Below are 20,371 nucleotides of genomic sequence, written 5' to 3' on the forward strand. Positions count from 1 at the left end.
GTCCTCACTTTGTCTAACATTACTATTAATGGACATGTTCAGTTTGATATAATTTACAACAAAGAAGCTAGCTTATGTTTTAACTTGACCATTCAGGTTAGTGTTAATTGGTCCTGCAAGGAGGCTGATAAGAATCTGTTGCCATGGAGCCCTCTGTTTCCTTTAGGTGTCCTCTGTTCTCCAGAAACTAAAGCGTTTTGAAACAGGTGATAAATACAGAAATTTAACATGGAAAAAGATATTGTGATACATTTTTGACATATATCGCAGCCATACATGAAATTCGACTTTCCTAATTGCTCTTTAGCCCAGATTAAATCCTCCATGTCTTAGGCTGAGAGCAGAAAGCTACAGGAAAGAGTCAGGACGGTAAACAACGTACGGATATAGTTTCTTCTTGAACTCTATCAAACTTTGATGAGAACTTGACCCATGCAGGAGTAGTGCTCTTTGCTGCATGTAGGAGTCAGTACATCTCTAGACCCATTCAATTCTCTTTATGGTTATCTGTCAGTTTTTTCCACCACTCTCATTCAGCACTTACACAGGAATAGCTCTTCACTCATTATTCACCACTCACTCACATGCATGTTTCTCTCAGACATGTCTTTGTGTTTGCACACATGTGCCAGCGCCTGTTTATTTATAGTGTCATCTGGCCAGGTGTGGAGGTGTAGAGGAAGTGTCTTCCCTCATTTCTCCACCACAGTGGGGTTCGGTACACACTGTTCCAGCTCTGACCAGAATGAAGCCTAAAAATAGAGGAATATACACCTCCCTCCCCTCGCCCTCTCCTCTCCTCCCCTCTGCCATTTTTCTCGCCTGAAATGACAAACACTCTGCAGAAAGACCACAGAGCCACGACAAAAGGGGAACAGAGCATTTTACAAGATAGGCAGCCAGGTTAGGAGGAAGTTTTCAGGAAGTTGACAAAGCTGTTAATAATTCAGCACCAGAATTATGTAAATGCAGGATTACATGAACATTTCTGACATCCCTCCAAACATCTGCACCTGCAGGAACCCTGAACTCCTGTAGATTTGTTCCCTCCCTCTCCACCTATTCACTCATCCTCTTACACACCTCACTCTCTCTCCATGTGGACCTCAGATCAAAGTCGACTTTCTCTTTGTGTTCAGAAGGGCGGATCAATTGAATGTGTCTGGAAGGTATTGAGTTTGGTCCGGCGCTGCAGGTGTCCTGTCCCGCTCCCTTATCTCCCACCGCAGGCTTTTCATCTGTGCAACGGGGCAGCATAATTCTATTAACGCTGGCTTGGTAGATTACCAATTTGACCAGATTAGCCAGGGCTAAACCCACACTTAAACAGATCAGTAATGGATAGTATAGAGATGTGGATGGAGAAGTGAAGAAATGCCACCACAGCATGAAAAAATCCTACAAATACCCAGCGTTAGAGACAAAAACAAATAGAGCGTGTAACGTGCTTTCCACCTTCCGCTCACTCTCACAAGGAAGCGGTTGTGTATTGTAAGCTGCTTTGTAACGCCAAAGCCCCTTATCTCTTTGCTTATGCAATTAGGCTGGTGAAACAAAAGCTTGCTGTAATTAATCATAATATCCCTGACGATACAGTATGTCATTGTGTCACCTCTGCTCCCAGAGAGGACAAAACCATCTGGAGACGACTACACTTTTTAGTATCGAGTTACCCAGACAGACTGCTGTGTCCCAGTCAAAGGAAAGATTTATTACAGTGGCATTAAGATCACCAAATAGACTCTTAATTAAGCGCTTCTCCAGGTCTCTCTGCGAGCGCTTCCTCCTCTTTTTCTCTCTCATCGTAGGAGATCGTAGAGAAACATGTTGATCTAACTAAAATAGTAAAATCAACAACATTTATCAAAAAGAAGTGGATGCATCCTTTGGTTTGAAAAGTGAAGCTGATGCTGAGGTACCTTAAAGATGATCTTTTCTGTATGAATCAGAAAGAGACACGGTTGGCATGGCTGAGTTAATTGACAGTTGGGCATGTCAACTCCCCTCTTTCTAGATTTTGTGAAAGTTCGGTTGAGTCAGCATTTCCAATATGGTGGCCACCATCCACAACTCCCCTTTAGAAACCAGTGGGTCATGTCATTGAGACTACAACCATGTTTTGTACCGTCTGTGTAGACTGTTTGTGTGAGGGGTCTTCACAGCTCTCCTTCTGGTTGGTTTGGTGTATGTTTCATCCCATGAGCTCCCAGAATGCCTCTGTGTGTCAGTCTGAAGCATATCGGCCCCTGCTTCCTTAAGACAGCTTTTAGATTAATGCCTGTGTGTCAATGTGTGTGTACGTGTGCATGAAAGTCAATGCCAGGGATTATAGTCGCAGAAAAACACTGTCTCTTTCTTGTGTAAGTTTGGGTAAGCCTGCATGGAACACACACACACACACACACACACACACACACACACACACACACACACACACACACACACACACACACATGCAAAAGTCCAGAGCTAGATTTATCCCTTCCACTATGGACAGCTTAGCGGTCCTTCTTAACCTCTGAACTGAGATCAGTGTCAGCTCAGTCTGCTCGGCTCCTCACTGCCACTCCTGCAGACACTCAGGCTGGTCTGAGATCAGCATTAAAGAGACGCAACGGATGGAGGGATGGGAGTGCGGCTGAGGGTGTGAGGAAGAGCTGATGAATGCGGTTGAAGAAAAAGTTACAGACGTCAGTACGCTGCGGTTAACATAATGTAAGCAGGCTGCTGCTGATAGAGAAAGAGAAACTTGATGGTTTCACTCAGAGTTAATCCTGCAGGGGATAAAGTGTTACAGAATCAGAAAATACACAAAGCAGATCCTGGCTGCTTTTGCCTCCTCCTTTGCATGAAAGCAAATGTTTTTTGTTAATTTCATTGACAGCAGAGTGGGCAGGATGTGGGCCGGGAGGTTGGAAAGTTTGACCGTGGGGAGAGTTGGCGGTGGGTTTGGAAGCTGGAATGAATGCTACCAGGTCGACATGAAAACACTTGTTAATATTCACAGTAGGGACAGACAGAAAATCTGATTTTGAAACAGTCTTTCAGAAAGTAAAGCGGTATTGCAGCATATCTTCACATCTTTATTCCTCCTGTCTGTTTATGTCTCTGCTTTTTAAATCATGTTGGACTCACATTAAAGAGCTACAATCTACTGAAGCTTGAATTTCAACAATTTAAAGGGACAGCAAATGACTATTTGAAAAGTTCTTAAGTTTGGATTTTCTCAGAGATAGAGTTAAAAACTACTCCAAGTGTCAGCATACTAATGTTTCATTGCTCAGAGCGCTCTTTATCTAGAGATTCTACAGCAGAGCCAATTATGAAAATTTATACTTTCACACTGAACCACATAGCGCTGTCATATTGGTATGTCAGTGTCTGTGTTTACACAGCATTACAGGATCACGCTGTGAGAGGTAACGTTGAAACAAACAGTGTAGGAATCACATACTGTACACACACAGTGGATCCACGTCAGCTCTGTTTCTACCTCCCCTGTTTGCTTCACGGTAATGCCGCTTCACCCCGTCATCCTGCCTCCTTACATTAATCCAAAATAGTCAAACAGAATAACGGTGAAACAGTCCAGCCTTGAACAATCTGTGTAAAAGTCGCAAAAGTTTAAATCAGGCCATGAGACTCCAATAAGCAGTGGAAGACCCCCATGAGAAATATGAGAACATGTGATGATGTCTTTTCAGGTCGACCTAAAAGACCCTGTGCAATATTACTTTAATCCCAGTGCGTTCATTTCAGTCATACTTCCTGTAACAGATTACACTTATTACACTGTTTATTGTATTCATATATTTAAGCTAATGTTTCTTATTACAGCATACAGTATTGTGTTTGGCGTATAGGCTCCGAACCTCATTACTCTTCGCAGATTTATATGCAGAATTTGAGGAGTAATGAGATACGACTAACCCCTCTCGGAGCCTACAGGTGGATCTTGGGGAGGAGGTGGGTTTGAAAGTTTGCATGCAGCACTGAGCAGGGCAACAGTGGCACTGGCAAAGCCGAGGCAGAGACAGGGAGACTTGCAACTTAAATACACCGCCAGATGAAAGGATGTCGAGATCAGCTGATGGAGCGGATGACGTGCAGTATGAATGCAGCTCAAGATGTCTGCCTGAACTGGCATGCAATGACAGCACTTATTCAGAAGCATAACACACCTAGTCAAAGGCTGCTCACAATATAATTATTGTTTGACTTAACATTTTGGTGGATTGATGGGTGTACTGCAACACCTTTGAAGATAAGCGGTATAGATAACAGATGGTTTAATTTCCCTTTTTGAAAATCTGAATTTAGAATTTGGTCAATGAGCTCACCAACTCTGTTGCCAGGCTGGTCAAAAGGTGCAACATGTTGGATTTGATATGGCCAATGTAGTAGGAGCTTCTAACATCTGAAAATGGTGTAATGAATAAGGTGATTAAAATTCACTTGTGGGAGTCATCAGTGCCTCCAATGGTTGATGACACAAATGACCAACAACACCAGACGAGGACCTCATGTTGATGCAAGAGCATATAGGGCACCAAATCACCAAAGTTAGGAAAGTTCATCTTCTGGAGACCACACATGACTGTAAAAATGTTTAAACACAATCAATTATGACTGTTCAATACACCTTTGATAATGCTACTTACTTAAAGCAGACCAGGGCTTGGATCATGTCATAGACTGTAAAAAACATGGACATGGTTCCACTGACTTCACCCATTGAGTTCCAAGAGGGTGAAATGAAGCCCAAAAAAGGGTCGTCCCCATGTTGGAAATTCTGACTCCGACTAATTTCTGGTTAATCTAGAAATCTGCAAAAGGTGTAGTTCAGGCCGTAGCCTAGCCACCTGAACAGCAGCTATAACAAGCCCACCTGTCAAATCAGCCACAAAGCTAATTGTGGCTAACTATGCATATCTCTAAACCCCAAATCAAAGCAGATGAGTTTGTTTTATTTTTTAAACTGTACAGTTACAAATACAGAAATGAGCTATAGAGACAACAACTGTTGTTTGCACCATGCAAGGGTTTAAACTTGTTTATTTCTTAACAAGGGAGTACCATCACTTTATATTTTCAGTTTAAAGCACCTGTTTATCGTGACAAAGCTTCTATATTTGACAACCTGCAATAAAAATGTGACGTGTGAAAGGAGAGACTGACCAAACATTAACGTTTAGAAAGCCATGCTGCCACTCTCTCTGAAAATCCCCACTGACACTGCCTTAAAAAATTCCCCTCCATCTGCATTCACACCTGTGCATCGCCTGCTTCTCTACTTTATGAAAATGACAAATGGCACAGATGAAAACTTCAGAGTGTGGATGAATCACTGTGGGCCACTTTTCTGCTGAGCTTTTTAATCCCCCTCCTCTGCATCGTTTCCCCTTTATTACTAAAGGAGATGGATTCATACTGTAGCCGCCACTGACTCAGCACTGCTCTACCGCAGACACACACACACACACACACACACACACACACACACACACACACACACACACACACACACACACACACACACACACACACGTATTAGCGTTGGATTAGGATTATGATGGTGGGGAAAATATAAAAATGAAAAAAACTGACGATAATATCTATCTATCTATCCATCCATCCATGCATCCTTCCATCAAACCATCCATCCATCCATCCATCCATCCATCCATCCATCCATCCATCCATCCATCCATCCATCCATCCATCCATCCATCCATCCATCCATCCATCCATCCATCCATCCATCCAATGTTCAGTCCTTCTATATCCCTACACCCTTTCTATCCTTTCTTCCCTCTGTCCTTCCTGCCTTCTTTAAATCTGTCTTACCCTCTTCCCTTTTGTTATTAATTTACCATATTTTCTGACATTTTCTCCTTCCTTCCTTCTATTTCATTACATCCTTTACCCATCCTTCTTTCTTCTTTCCCAACCCTTCATCCATCAGCTCTTCTTTCAAACTGCTCTTCTATACTGCATTCTGTTTTTGTCATAGTCTCTTTCCCTAAGTTCCTCTTTCTCACCGATAAAACCCTTCTTTTCTCTCTTGCTTCCTTCTTTCCTTCCTTACTCTATGGCCTTACTTTTGTCTATCTATTCAATCTATCCTTCCCACCTTCACCCTTACTAATCTCCCTTCTTTACAATATGCTTTTTTAACCATCTATCTGTCTTTCCTTCCTTCTTTCTTTCCTTGATTCCTTTGTTTTTTCTTTCCCTATATCCTTCTTTCTTACCTTATTCTCTTCCTGCTTTTCTTACCCTCTATGCTTCCTTGTATCCTGTCTTAACTCCTTAATTTTGTAGGATTAATCCTTTCTTCTCCCTTTTCCTTTTCTTCTATCCTTCTTTTTCTATCTATCTGAAATGTTTCCAGTTAACTGAGTAATATGATATAGAACAGTATTTTGCACGGACAGACCAAACCCCTGCTGTTTCTTGGACATTTTGTTAAATTCATTTCTGTTTTTTAACCAATAGCCATCAGATTGTCTGGCAAGTGTGTCTTAGCTGGCAGAGTTTGAAACAAAAATCACACAAATACAGTGGAGAATGAGCACAAAAAGGGACATAACACGCAGGCAGCTTGACAATAATCGAAGCAGACAGATTGTGCGAGAATAAAAAAGAAGCAAGAATGAGGATTCTGAAATAATGGCAGGGAAAGCATCCAGTTTGGGTACACAGAGTGAGAGTCAGAGTGAGAGTCAGCTTGTGATCTGGCTGTCACAGATGTCCACGGGTTTGCTTTGTCCCAGCAGATCTGCAGCACTGTCCAAATGTAAATGCCACTGGCGCTCTGGTGGGAGCGGCGTCAGGTGTCATGTCAGCAGTGTCACGCTGAGTGACACTCTGGAAGGGGGAGATCACCGAGACAATGATGCAGTCGGCATCGACCAAACTGACTGTAAAGAGCCGACGGCTGCAAAAAATCATATAGTGACATTTTTTGTGTGGGTGTGAGCGTGGGAGTGTATGTGCATGTGGGTCTGTTTGTCTGTCTGTATTTGTGTGGCCATACTAGACAGGCTTGTCACAGTCACACAGGATGATTGATGATGGTTTACACGCACTTTCTCTTGCTTACTGTTTCCATCTTTTTCATACTCCGTCTCAGTTTGACATGTGACATAAAAAAATGGAGATTGACTGATACCATGTTTACTTCTTGAGACAGATTCTGAAACCTTGTCTAGAATATTGTCCAACATTAAAGGACAGTACATATTATGGTAGAAAACTTGTGTTGTGGATTTGATCTTTACATTTCGATAGCATTACACTCACCTCTAGCACCACGCTGTTGCTGATTTTTACTCTCACTTGATAACATCAGAAACCAGCTGATTTATGGAGGGCTACAAACTTTTGGTTAGGATCAGTTTGGTGCATTTATGAGTGATTACACTGTGTTTACTTGCTGATAACCATTGTTGTGTAACTTGCACGCCCCATGCATTCTTCATAGACTTAATTTCAGCAGCCACATTAAGACAATTACAAAGTCCGCCTACTATCACCTTAAGAATATATCAAGGATTAAAGGACCTGTGTCTCAGCAGGATGCAGAAAACCTTGTCCATGCATTTATCTTTAGCAGACTAGACTACTGTAATGGGGTCTTTACAGGACTCCCTAAAAAGTCCATCAGACGGCTGCAGCTCATACAGAATGCTGCTGCTCGAGTCCTAACAAGGACCAAAAAAGTAGACCACATCACTCCAGTTCTTAGATCCCTACACTGGCTTCCTGTCTGTCAGAGAATATACTTTAAAATCCTGCTGATGGTTTATAAAGCACTGAATGGTTTAGGCCCAAAATACATTGCTGATCTGCTACTACTTTATGAACCACCTCGACCTCTGAGGTCATCAGGTACTGGTCTGCTTTCAGTCCCAAGAGTCAAAACAAAACATGGTGAAGCAGCGTTTAGTCATTATGCACCACATATCTGGAACACACTCCCTGAAAGCTGTAGGTCTGCTCCAACTCTCACCTCTTTTAAATCCAAGATTAAGACTTTTTTATTTGCCACTGCCTTTCTATCTTAGCTCATTTTAACCCACTTTAAATTAAAATTTTAATGTAATTTTTAATATATTTCTAATTTTCCTTTTCTTTTCTGTTTTATCATATTTGTCATTTTTAATTGTGTTCTTTTATGCCTGTCTGAATGTCTCCAATGCTTTTAATGTTTTAATGTAAAGCACATTGAGTTGCCCTTGTGTATGAAATGCGCTTTACAAATAAAGCTGCCTTGCCTTGCCTTGCCTTGCCTTGCCTTGCCTTGCCTTGCCTTGCCTTGCCTTGCCTTGCCTTGCCTTGCCTTGCCTTGCCTTGCCTTGCCTTGCCTTGCCTTGCCTTGCCTTGTTCACACATGCACTAAACTAGTGAGCTGCATGTGTGAACCTAAATGGCAAAATTATTCACCCAACTTTAACCAAACCTTTTCCTTCCAGCCACCAAAGTAAAATTTCAGCAATTAGTTGGTGTAGAGTGATGTGTAAATGCAGCAGGTAATTCACTGCAAGCAAGTAGGCAGGGGTGATGATGTTTGTATCATGCAACCATTGCACGCCACATGCATTCTTCATTAAAAAAAAAAGGAGGCTGCTCCACACTCTCTCTTGCTCACCAGCATTTTTTTTTCCACACATGTATTGACACTGTGAATATATCTATTCACATGTAACGTTGATATAAAGGCCCCAAGAGAGACAGTGTTTTTCTTGCCTCTTGATAGCCTGGACATGTCTTGGTCTCGGTTGATGTGGTCTTGACTACAACACTATTATTAAGACAAAAAATACTATAGAAAAAGCTATCAGATAAACAACAATGCAACTTTGGCTGTATAATTACTTCAAAATTAGGAGGTAAAATGAAACTTACATCTGTTTGGAAACAACTTGGTTAAACATGCTACAATATAAGGATGTCACTCTTTGTGTGCATGAGTCATTGGAGAGTTGGGCTGTAATGATTCTTTAAGAAATCCGAAACACTCCTCTACTGAAAATCATGGATTTGATGTTGACTTCCACGTAGGAACAAAGTCCTAGTGTTGCACCATTAACTGTTCCTGTCTCCTCTGTTTTTCTCTCTCCTGCTCAGTTTGCTGTTTTGTGGTCCACAAACGCTGCCATGAGTTCGTCACCTTCTCCTGTCCTGGAGCTGACAAAGGACCTGACACAGATGTAAGTTTTTTATGACTTTATACAAGCCTCCCCTTCAGCTACTTCACTACTCAGATACCTGACTGCTGATATCTACTAGCTCAAAAAAGCATACACAAACTTAAATGTTTGGGTTTTATCACTTCACAAAGAAGTGTCCTGGAGCTGACAAAGGACCTGACACAGATGTAAGTTTTTTATGACTTTATACAAGCCTCCCCTTCAGCTACTTCACTACTCAGATACCTGACTGCTGATATCTACTAGCTCAAAAAAGCATACACAAACTTAAATGTTTGGGTTTTATCACTTCACAAAGAAAAATGTGCTTAAAAAGGAGAAATGTTTCCAAAGAGGAGGAATCGATATCATTCTAGTGTTCTCGAGCACTGTGTTTCAGTCTTCAAGATTTTTGACAGCTGATGTGAAGAAAGCAGGAAAAGTCAGAGTGTGAGCTTCTTTAAACACATCAATTCAGATGCCAAACAGAAAGGCCAAAAGGATGAGCTCAAAGCGGAGAAGCAGAGTTTTAATGTCTGGTGAAAGATAGATACACCACTGAGTCAATGGATGTCGAGTCGTCTCAACCTCACGCCAAATGCAGTTCAACAGGAAACTGAAGCTATTATTGCACGGCTACAGAGAACCAAACACACTTCTAATAAAAGCTGATGTTTTTTTCTGGAAGTAAGGGTAAATTCGACATGAGGAGCGTGACAGTGACTACAAAAGACACCTATGAGATTCTTCACACAGGTATCAGACTCAGGATTATAAGAGTTGGTCCATTAGTGTTACTTGATCAGTATTTAGCATCTGAAGTGACTGCTCAGTTAGCCGAGGAACATGAACAAACAAGTTAAGATGAATCATTTAGTCCATTCAAATGTATGCTGGCGGCAGTAGCTCAGCCCATAGGGGCTTGGCTTGGCAACCGGAGGGTCGCCAGTTCAAGTCCCAGCACTGACAAAGTTTGGCAAGTGGACTGGTGGCTGGAGAGGTGCTGGTTCACTTGCCTTGAGCAAGGCACCGAACCCCCAACTGCTCGGTGTGCGCTGGTTGATGGCAGCATCCTCACTTCGACATCTCTCCCTAAGTGCATGTCCACTGCATGTTTGTGCATAAAATTGTATGTATATACACCAAATTGTGCGTGTAGTATGACCAAAAAATAACAGGAGTGAAATTTCCCCCCTGGGGATTAATAAAGTACATTTCTACTTCTTCTCCTTCTACATTGACTGTATGTAGGTTTACCGTTGGCTGCAGGTTTGCCTTCTTTGTGGAGAGCAAAAATGGAAAAAAACAGCATGAAAGCAAGCCACGTGACAGTGGCAATATCCGCCGGATCACAACACCATGTGACACCCCATTTTGACCCCCACACCCTTTTTCTGTCCCTTGCAAAGACATGGACGACTTTCCCAACACATGGTCTTACTTGAGAAGTGTTGCCATGACTTTTTTTCTATAAGGAACTCATTTTGCAGACTATTCAACACCACAAGAATACAATGCTATGACCCAGAGTTAGAAACAGAAACCAATACACCTCTAACACCAGAAGTCATGACCCTCTTCTATAGACTCTACAGCCATTTGCAGACTTTAGTTTATAGAGATCACATAGGATGGTGTTCTCACACATTTATTATAATAATCCACATCAAACAGCCTCTCCACCATCTGAATCCAAGACAATCAATCCAGACTGACCTTTTAATAATGTGTAAAGACAAGTGTATCAATAATGTATCATAAGAGAGTATTGCAATATATCATCACATTGATTTTCTGCGTCAGCCTGTAAAAGTCAACCATCTATCTGCAGTATATCTCATGTGGAGCTCTTCTCTGTTGTCGTAGGGCTGGGCAATAAATGATTTGTTTTACTGTGATAATAATAATAATAATAATAATAATAATAATAATAATAATAATAATAATAATAATAATAATAATAATAATAGTACATTTTATTTATATAGCGCTTTTCAGAAACTCAAAGACACTGTGCAACTGTTAAAATCAATACAAGCAAGGAACAAGGAACACAGATCAAACAAAACAACAGTACAATCACAAATTAAAAGCTAATTTAAAAAGGTGAGTTTTTAAAAGAGATTTGAATGCTGAAGGGTCCGAGCAGTTTTGGATATGGGAGGAGACAGAAGGTTTGCATGTGAGGAATGCAGGTTACAGGAAGGAGTGTGATAGTGGAGGAGGTCAGTGAAAGATGTTGGAGGACGGGGGGGGATGTGGTCACGGGAGCGGGTGCAGGTGAGGAGGCGTGCAGCAGAGTTCTGAATGTATTGCATTTTATGGAGGATATTGGATGATGTGCCGTAACATCTTTTTCAACATCGCCCAACTCTATCAGTTGCATTTCAGTTAAATATCAGTTGAATATCAGTTACATATATAATATATAATATCAGTTGAATAAACATGAGAAAAATAAGAATTTACCAGCTAAAACTTCTTGCATTCTTGTTAACAGCATCAAAAATGAAGGACTCAAGAAGCTTATCAGAGAACTAAATTCCAGACACAAGTTAACAAACCGTCTTCAACATTCACTCAGCAGCAAAAATCTGACTTTAAATTTAAAATAAAAAATGCTTTGATATTTATTGTGATAATTATATCAGCTGACATGATACTTCATACTTTCTTTAAGGCTCATTAGTCTTGTCTCAGGCTGTCCAAAACCCTGTATTCATCTTCTGCAACACTCCTGTGCTACCTTTTTATCATTCGCTCATGCATATTGTGAAATATGTCAAACTATCTTCCTGCCTAACCATCCACCTCTGTCTTTCCCTTTCTCTATTCTATCTCCATCTCTCTCTCTCTCTCTCTCTCTCTCTCTCTCTCTCTCTCTCTCTCTCTCTCTCTCTCTCTCTCTCTTACTCTCACATGCACACATCTGAATTTCTAGCTTCAAGTGCTCATTGTGGATTTTGATTTGCCTGTTTTTTGTGCCCATTATTTACCAAATTGCTCAGAGTGAATAGGAGGCCCAGAGGGGATGTACCTCTTTCAGTTCTGAATAATGACACGGGACGAGCTCATACACAAACAGCTCCTTTTTTCCAAAGAGCAAAGCACTTACTTTCCCTCACTTGGCAGTTTTTGACACTTCTCTCCATTAGAACAGTTTCCATGCAGCACATAAGTTTAATGAAAGTCAACCTGCATGAGACGCTGTGTGTGCGTATTCTCAATGCTTACTAAGGAGCATGTGTAGCATACAGCTTTGAAGTAATGCAGATTGATTGTAGAAGGGTGTCTGGAGAGCATTGTAGAGGACTATTTTCAGAGGCGTATTGATACACATTTTGTATCTTTGAGTGTTAACAGTATTTGAATTTACTCAAAACAAACCACATTGCTGTTTTTGTTGACGTGACGAATGAACGTGTGCAGAGTGCAGCATTTTGGCTCATTGATGCTTTTTGTACAGTGATGGAGCTCCATGACAAGAATATAACCAGACCCGTCCTTTAAATGTCACACTTAGCGCTTCAATAATGAGTCAATGAACGGATTGATCAGCCTCAGAGTGAGTAATGATTACTCACCAACATCTATCCATCTCACCACCACTTCATCAGGACTCCTCCATCTCTGCCCTTCACCTTCTGAATCAGTCAGGTGTCATGACTCTCTCAGACTTGATTAGCGCTCAAACACACACATTGTCATTTTCTGTCTTACTCACACACATCCTCTGCCCCTTCGCACTGTGGGATGAGAGTGACCTTTGTGTCAGCCTGTGTGCGGGAACGGCAGAAGCTTTGATCCTCTCACAGTACGAGGTGGAGGAGAGAGAAGAAGATGTCTGCATTAGCATTTGAGTGAAATGTGCTCTCTCTATCTCTCTGTCTCTCTTTCTTTTTCTCTCTCTTTTTTTTCATTCAGCACATTATGCAGCGTAGGCGGTAAATAGTGCTGTATTATCAGTCAAGGATCACTCTGGAGCCAGTGAATGAAGGTGATTCATCCATAGAGAAACAAAATAAGAGCTTCACAGACATGTTACATGTGCATAATAGGCCTGGATCTTTGACCAAATCCAGCTCTTTTAAGATCTACTTTTTTCTGTTGCTTCATTTCAGTGACAGATTTGTTGGTTGTGACCGAGGAGATTATGCTTTACATGGGTGTATTGCAGTTTCTCTCCTTGGCAAATCCTCTTTGCAACCATCTGTCTTTCACCCTGTTCATTAACGACACTGCTGCAGAGAGTTTGCATGCGGGTCACATATTTTAGATTGAGATGGCTTCTTTTTTTTTTCCATCCCAGCTCCATGTGTTCGAATCATCACGTCTTTTGCCTTACTGTACTTTTCCTGGAACATATTCAACTTGCCTTCAACTATAGCCTATAGCCACTAGCGCCCCAATGCTGAAGTTTTCTTGAGCAGGACACTGAACCCCAAACAGCTCTTAGTGACACAGTCAGCAGTATGGGACATTTTTATTATAGTAATCAGTTAATACTGATGGTCCTCTGCTATCTCCACATCAGTGTATGAATGTTGCGTGAATGCCTGACTGTAACAAGTAGTGTCAATGCATTTTGAGTTGTCTGAAGATACGAAGAGCACTAAATAAGTACCATTTTACTCATCTTTACCACTGCCTGATGTGAACGATGTGCCTACAGTCTCTGTAATGTTACAGTAACTTTACAGCCTGTCTGTGCCTCCCCTGAAAAGTAAAACATGTTTTTAGCATGAACTACGCATTTAAATAAATCAATGAATATATTTTCCTTGAATCTAGATTGATCCAGGGCTTATTTTCTCAGATAATTAGTAATAGTTTGATGAAGGAAACGCCAGAAAACAACAAAAAACAACCATATTTCAACCACAATTTCTTAATGTACCACCTGAAATCTTGTTGTTTTCAACCCAGACTCCACTTTACACATATACTTCACTCATTAAAGCCTTTCCCACACAATATTTTTAAAATCCCAACCAGATGTTGGAAATGTCAGTGAGCTCACACATGTCACCAAATAATGGCTGATTTAACAGTTTTGTTCTTCTGGTATGTGGACAGCAATCATATGACCGACGCAGCACACCACACATAAAACAGATCCCTTTCAACAGTCTCTCTCAAAACTTGAAACACGGAAGACAATGGGATGGTTTTCAACCTAAAAGTTGCTAGCTGCTTAGCTACCTGGTTCATTCATTCAACTCCCCTTCTCATCATCCATTGGGATATGTTCCCATGGACATATTGGATAAACACCAAGCGGCAACCTACGGTCTAAAAATATGAGTCCAATGTGGAAATGCTAAAAACTGCAGTTCATTGAGGATCCGCTTGAGGCTGGCTCCGGAAGTACCGGAAACCACATACACACCAATTCAAAAAAGCCTATCTTTACAGCAGAAATAAACATGTTTTGAATTTTTTTCTAACGTGGCAATTCCGAAGATATTGAGATTACAAGTCTTCCAATGAGAGGCACAGCTGACTTGACTGACAGGTGGGAAGACTGTAGCTGTTGGCTAGGAGGCTGAAACGTCACAATCCCTCGACAGCAGCAATATGGCTGCCGCCGCTGATTGGCCTCAAAACAGCTCTTCAGAAACAGATGGGTGACGTCACGGATCCTACGTCCATATTTTATACAGTCTATGATAAACACTTGTGTTGGTGTCACAAATCAATAAGTTAGTCCCCCCGTTTCTGACGTCCATCTAACTTCATGCTTTGCATTTACCATTGCTGCCATGGTTGCGTTTGTGCCTCCTTCTTCAGTCAGCCTAGATGGTTTTGAATAGAGTACGTCATTAACAACAGTAATAAAGTATTTTAAAAATTGATAAAAGCACATCACAAGGGGCGCTGGTGGCCTAGTGGTCTACTGAGGCTACAGTCCTCGTCGCAGGGGTTGCCTGTTCGATTCACGGTCGCTATCATTTCCTGCATGTCTTCCCCCGCTCTCTACTCCCCACATTTCCTGTCTCTCTTCAGCTGTCCTATCAAGTAAAGGCAAAAAAAGCCCCAAAAAATATAACTTAAAAAAAAAAAAGAGTACATCACAGGCCTCCAATCTTCAACCTACCAGGTCAGTCAATAAGGATATTACCTGATCAGGATTTTTTGTTTAATAAATTTGCTTCACATCGGACAGTTTGATGAGTGACTGAACTCATCCAAATGAAAATAACAGGAAATGTTAAGAATAAGATACATTTCGGATCCATTATCATCTTTATTAGCCAATTGTGTGCAAACATACAAATAGTATGATTCAATGACATGTTTCCTGATCCTATAAAGTGGTCTGAATCTATGATATCTTCCCCCGATGCCGTAAGAAGCAGGGTCTGCCGTCCACACATAAACTGAGCTAATAGCTAATCGAGTGAATTGATGGGACTGCACCAGTATTTTAGTCTCATATGGTCCCAGCTGGACAGGGACTATGTCTCACTAATCCAAAACACTCTTGATATTGCCAGCAACATATTCTTGCAGCTCAGAACTGTACAAGCCAACACTCTAAACCATGATAGCTTAGTGTTTATTTTGTGTTGCGAGGACTGTGGCCTTGATTTTCTGACAGAGTTTCTTTACAGCCAAAACAAAAATAATTTCTTCCAGTGTTGATAAAAAAGTAAAACTGTGGCCAAAATGGGCAAAACAATACTCAACTGACTAGTTGTACTGTAGTAGGCAGGCCAACCCCCTCAAGTTAGAAGTTGCAAAGTGAATTTCATGAATAAGATTAATTCAGTTATTAAAACACAACCTTGTTTCTCATATATGCCGTCCTGCACATCCAGGTATCTATAAAGCCCCATAGGGAAGAAATTAGTGAAACACCATTTTGACTTTGTAATACTCATAGAGGGACATTTCCATCCACACAGAAGAAATAAGCTAGTAATTGTATACATGTGGTTTCCAGTTCAGCAGTTTACTATCAGCCATGTGCAACTGAGGTCATCTGTAATTCAGCTGCAGTTTGACAGGGAGACACCACCGGCTTTGACTGTCCATGTTCAGAAAGTGACACAAGGAAGAAAACATGCTGGTGGTACCAGAACTGAATCATAAGTGCCTTTGCAGAGTTGAAAAAAGGAGCAGTGACACTATTTCCGAGATGAAGAGTGTCTAAGAGAGGGTAGATATAATGTCACCATTACAGTACAATATAATAAAACTTAGCAATGCTCTTAAGCGTTATTGGATTCCTGTGTTAAGTGCTTGATTCTGATTGGTCATTGTTTGTCAAAGCAGCAGTCAGTTATTCCTTGATAGCATATATAACAAACTGTTGCTAGGGATGCAGCTCTCACAGACTCCGGTGCACTCATGATATCATGCGTGAAAGAAAGAAGTATGGTTAATTTGAAGCTGGTGGAAAAGAGATAAACACTGTGGATAAAAGACAGGAGCATAAACACAGAGAAATCTATAAAAATGTATGACAGTGCATGAAACATAGTAGTGTTTAAAGCTCCTGTGTTAAGTTTTTCATTGGTGGTGAAACAGATTAAAATTGATAGTGATGCCAATTTAAGGCCTACAAAAGCAGAGGGGACCATCAGCAACCTACTAGATGATTGACAGCACACAGAAAAAACAGTCTTTTTACATATTCAATACCAATTATTTACAATAAGTGACTTATTTGACTGTTGAAGCAAAGCAGGAGATTATTATTATTGGTGTTCCACCTCTTTGTGCAGAAATAAAGTGGCTGGCTGGTTCCTAGAACTGGTAAACATTACCTATCAACTGCAGCACTGTGAGAAAGAGGGAGAGTATGAGCATCTCAGTGAGGCAGATAAAAGTTGAGTTGTAGCCTGTTATATTAAATTGAAACACAGAGAGTCCCTCGCTCCCTGTACCTTCTACTGTAACAGCTGAATGCTTCTTTTTGATAGTGCGACCTATTATTCAGTTACGGGGCATCAGTGGATCCCCCTATTTTTAAAAAAGACTAGTAAGACAGCTTTAAATTTCCTTTCTTTCTTTATATTGCCCTTTCTTTGCTTGACTAAAAACCTGTGATTCCAGTTCCCTTCATGTTTTCATGCTACACTCACATTAGGGGCTTATCAAAGTGCCATGGTAGCATTGGTCTGGCCTGATAGAGTACAGTAGCCGACACTTCAGCTCTGTCTTGCACCATTAGACGGCTGGTTTCGAGCCATTACTCTCCTAGCAACTCAGCTCTAACCTGCACCAACAGCTGGGCAACAGCAAGCTAACTCGACTGCACAGCAGCTTACACAATGTCCAATCTCTCCACATGTTAATGCTGGAGTGCACAGAGGGCAGATTAAAGCTTAGAGGGGAGCCTCGCTCAGCGCGTCAACACGTGCAGCAGAGAGCAGCCACTCGAGCAGGAAGAGATGATGAGTTAACTCGATGATAACTCAGTGCAATATGTGAGCAGAGAGCGGGTCAGCTTAAAAGGCAAACATCTGCCTGTGTGTCATTAACCCAGAGGACCAGAACGGTCTTTAGATTACAGACACTATTATGTAAGACACTGACTGCTCCTCAATCAGAGATCAGTCTGTAAGCAACTTGACTTCAGGCTGTGCAGATGTCCCAGACTGACACTGCCCCTGGTTATTTCACACAGATTGCTCTCAATGGTAGGAATAGCATGCAAATGATTTTCCTTTTTTACTTCTCTTAGTACTGTCGGTAGGGTGACAGCTCAAAAGTCAAAGGAGGACTCAATCAGACCCAAAAGATATTTTGTTTTTGAACTGTGATTTGCTGTTTTGACTTAAGTGTCTTGCAAAATAAAGCAAAGTGCGAATGCAGTGACAGGTAGAGCTGCAATGATTAGTCACAGTCGATCAAACCAAATGTTTCAGTCAGAAGTAAAAGCAAACATTTAATGCTTCCAACATTGCACATTTTCTTTAACATTTAAGACTGTGAATGAAGAGTTTTATAATCCACTGTGACTTGTTGTGGACTGTTTCTGGACCAAAAAAAGAGGTGTATGAACATTATAATGTAATTTTTTGTTGATGTAACAGTTGAAAAGTTAACTGTGACATTGGGAATGTGAAAATAGTTTTATGTGAGCTGTGTCTGGTTAAATTGGCACTTAACAACTTTGACCAAAGCAATGTATAATCAGGCATGCAGATGTTAACCTATAAGGAGGACCAGCTCTACTATTTTTAGTCACACTCAGCAAACTCATTTGAAATCGATTACCTGTCGACTGTTTTATGGGTGCTCTCTCATTGCTAAAGATAAATCTGATTAAGCATTTGCAAATACTTGTCTTAAAAATATGAGTCAACATATTACACATTTTAAAGCAATGAACACACTTATAAACACAACATATTCCAAATAAAAACAGACACAACATAGCTACAGTAACTGAGGGCACCAGGTAATTAAAGCAACAATATAACGTTTTGTGTGCAGTATGAAGTAGCAGGCTGACTTTGAAGTGCATTACTGATTGAGATATCTTATCGCAACCAGGTTAAATGATTGCAACCGGGATATACAAGTTTCTTGGAATGTGTAAAAAATTATCTCCAAGTGGGTGAGGTTCATTTTGCATACCACACTGGCAGATATTCTTAGTCTGTACAAGGAAGTCAGGTCTTTTTGGCTTGTATGTTAAAAATGAGACGTCTGGACTTGTCAGGTGAATGTGACTTGTATTCATTCTAATAAGAAATAAGACTAAAAAACACTTGCTCAGTTTTGAGTCAGTTAGTCACAATTAAAATGTCCAATTTAACGACGGGGAAATCAGTTGCTTCGGAACCTCCCTTCAGGCATCCTTCATTTACTCTGAAGTGTGTTAAATTCATAACAAGCAATGTTCACAGGAAGTAAAGCATCTGCAAACACATAAATCAACAAGCCTGAAAGTCTCAGATGTCTGAACAGCTGGAAAACATGAGAACTTACATAAGCTGCTGATTTAATCACAGATATCAAATTTCTATCTGCAGTCATAGGTCTCATGTCTGGTTACATAAGTTACTTAGCTGATGAATTTTATGGAGGATGACAGTTGCTGGATAAATTCATGATTTGATCTGTAATTAATGTGACACCAGATGTACTAACAGTTATACTTGAAATCAATCGATATAATGTGGCATAATTTTCTTAATTTATCCAGTTTATATTTATTCCCCTGTTTTTCACTAACGATTATTAAGTGGTGTCATATTCATTTAAAAATGATAAGACTGTTTTAAAATGTATCTTTTTGTTTCTTTGTTTCATTTGTGCAGGGGCGGTTCTCAATTTTTTTTTGACTATGATGGCCCAATCGGGGGACTAACTTTTTCAGGGGTGGCATGAAGGATGTGCATACACACAAATGAATAGTATTTATTTAACCTTTCTGTCTTCACTAATCATAATCAATCACGATCAAATCATCTACCTTAACTACAAACATTAAAGGTGCAGTGTGTTAGAATGGGATTATTCAGAGATTGCAGTCAGATTCTAGATTGAAACGCTTGCCTGCTCATTCAACCTGTTGGTAAGGCGACGGTGGTCTCTGAGGACAAGAAGTTAAGGTGAAGCAGGATAGTATGAACCTCCATTTGTTAAGTTCTTAGGATCAGAAACATCTAGCAACTCCCTAGTATTCCAACAGGTGCATTTCGCGCAGCCACTCAATAAATACAAAAGATACTAGTCTATCTATTCTGGGCTACTGCAGGTACAAGATAGTGGTCTCCATGTAAGGGGACCAGCCCCTTACTTAGATGTAAAAGACTCACTCTAAAGGCTGATTTATACTTCTGCGTCGGCCCTACGCAGAAGGGGCTGATGCGGACATGAGCACCACATACTTCTGCGTTGATGTGTCCGTGTCACCCAGCAATACTCTGCCGTAACGCTTTGAGGGCAGTGTGGTCTCTCTGATAGCCGATTGCCTGCTTCCAGCCCAGCTACGATCGCTGTTTACTTTTCCACAGCGATTCAGAGTGTGTTATGTTAATCTACAGCTGATACATGTTGCTGTTTATCATACAGACATGATTACATGAAGAATAGAGGGGAAGAAGTGAAATACATGGCAGATGTGCGGCCCATGAGCGGGGATTCCAGAAGTGCTATAAATGTGGGAAATACAAGCCGCTGAGCAGACCTATCACAGGGCTTGCGGTCTGCGTCAA

At 40.9% G+C, this 20,371-nt stretch overlaps 1 protein-coding gene across 1 annotated transcript in view; it reads left to right on the plus strand.

Annotated features, from left to right (window-relative positions):
* LOC117832915 (protein kinase C alpha type-like) overlaps positions 1-20,371 on the plus strand; it is a 130,421-nt gene that overhangs the window by 35,349 nt on the left and 74,701 nt on the right. The window contains 1 exon segment of the mRNA XM_034712238.1: positions 9,133-9,215. Coding sequence (XP_034568129.1) covers positions 9,133-9,215 — 83 coding nt within the window.

The sequence above is a fragment of the Notolabrus celidotus genome, chromosome 20 (genome assembly GCF_009762535.1).
Source record: "Notolabrus celidotus isolate fNotCel1 chromosome 20, fNotCel1.pri, whole genome shotgun sequence".
NCBI classification, from domain to species: Eukaryota; Metazoa; Chordata; class Actinopteri; order Labriformes; family Labridae; genus Notolabrus; species Notolabrus celidotus.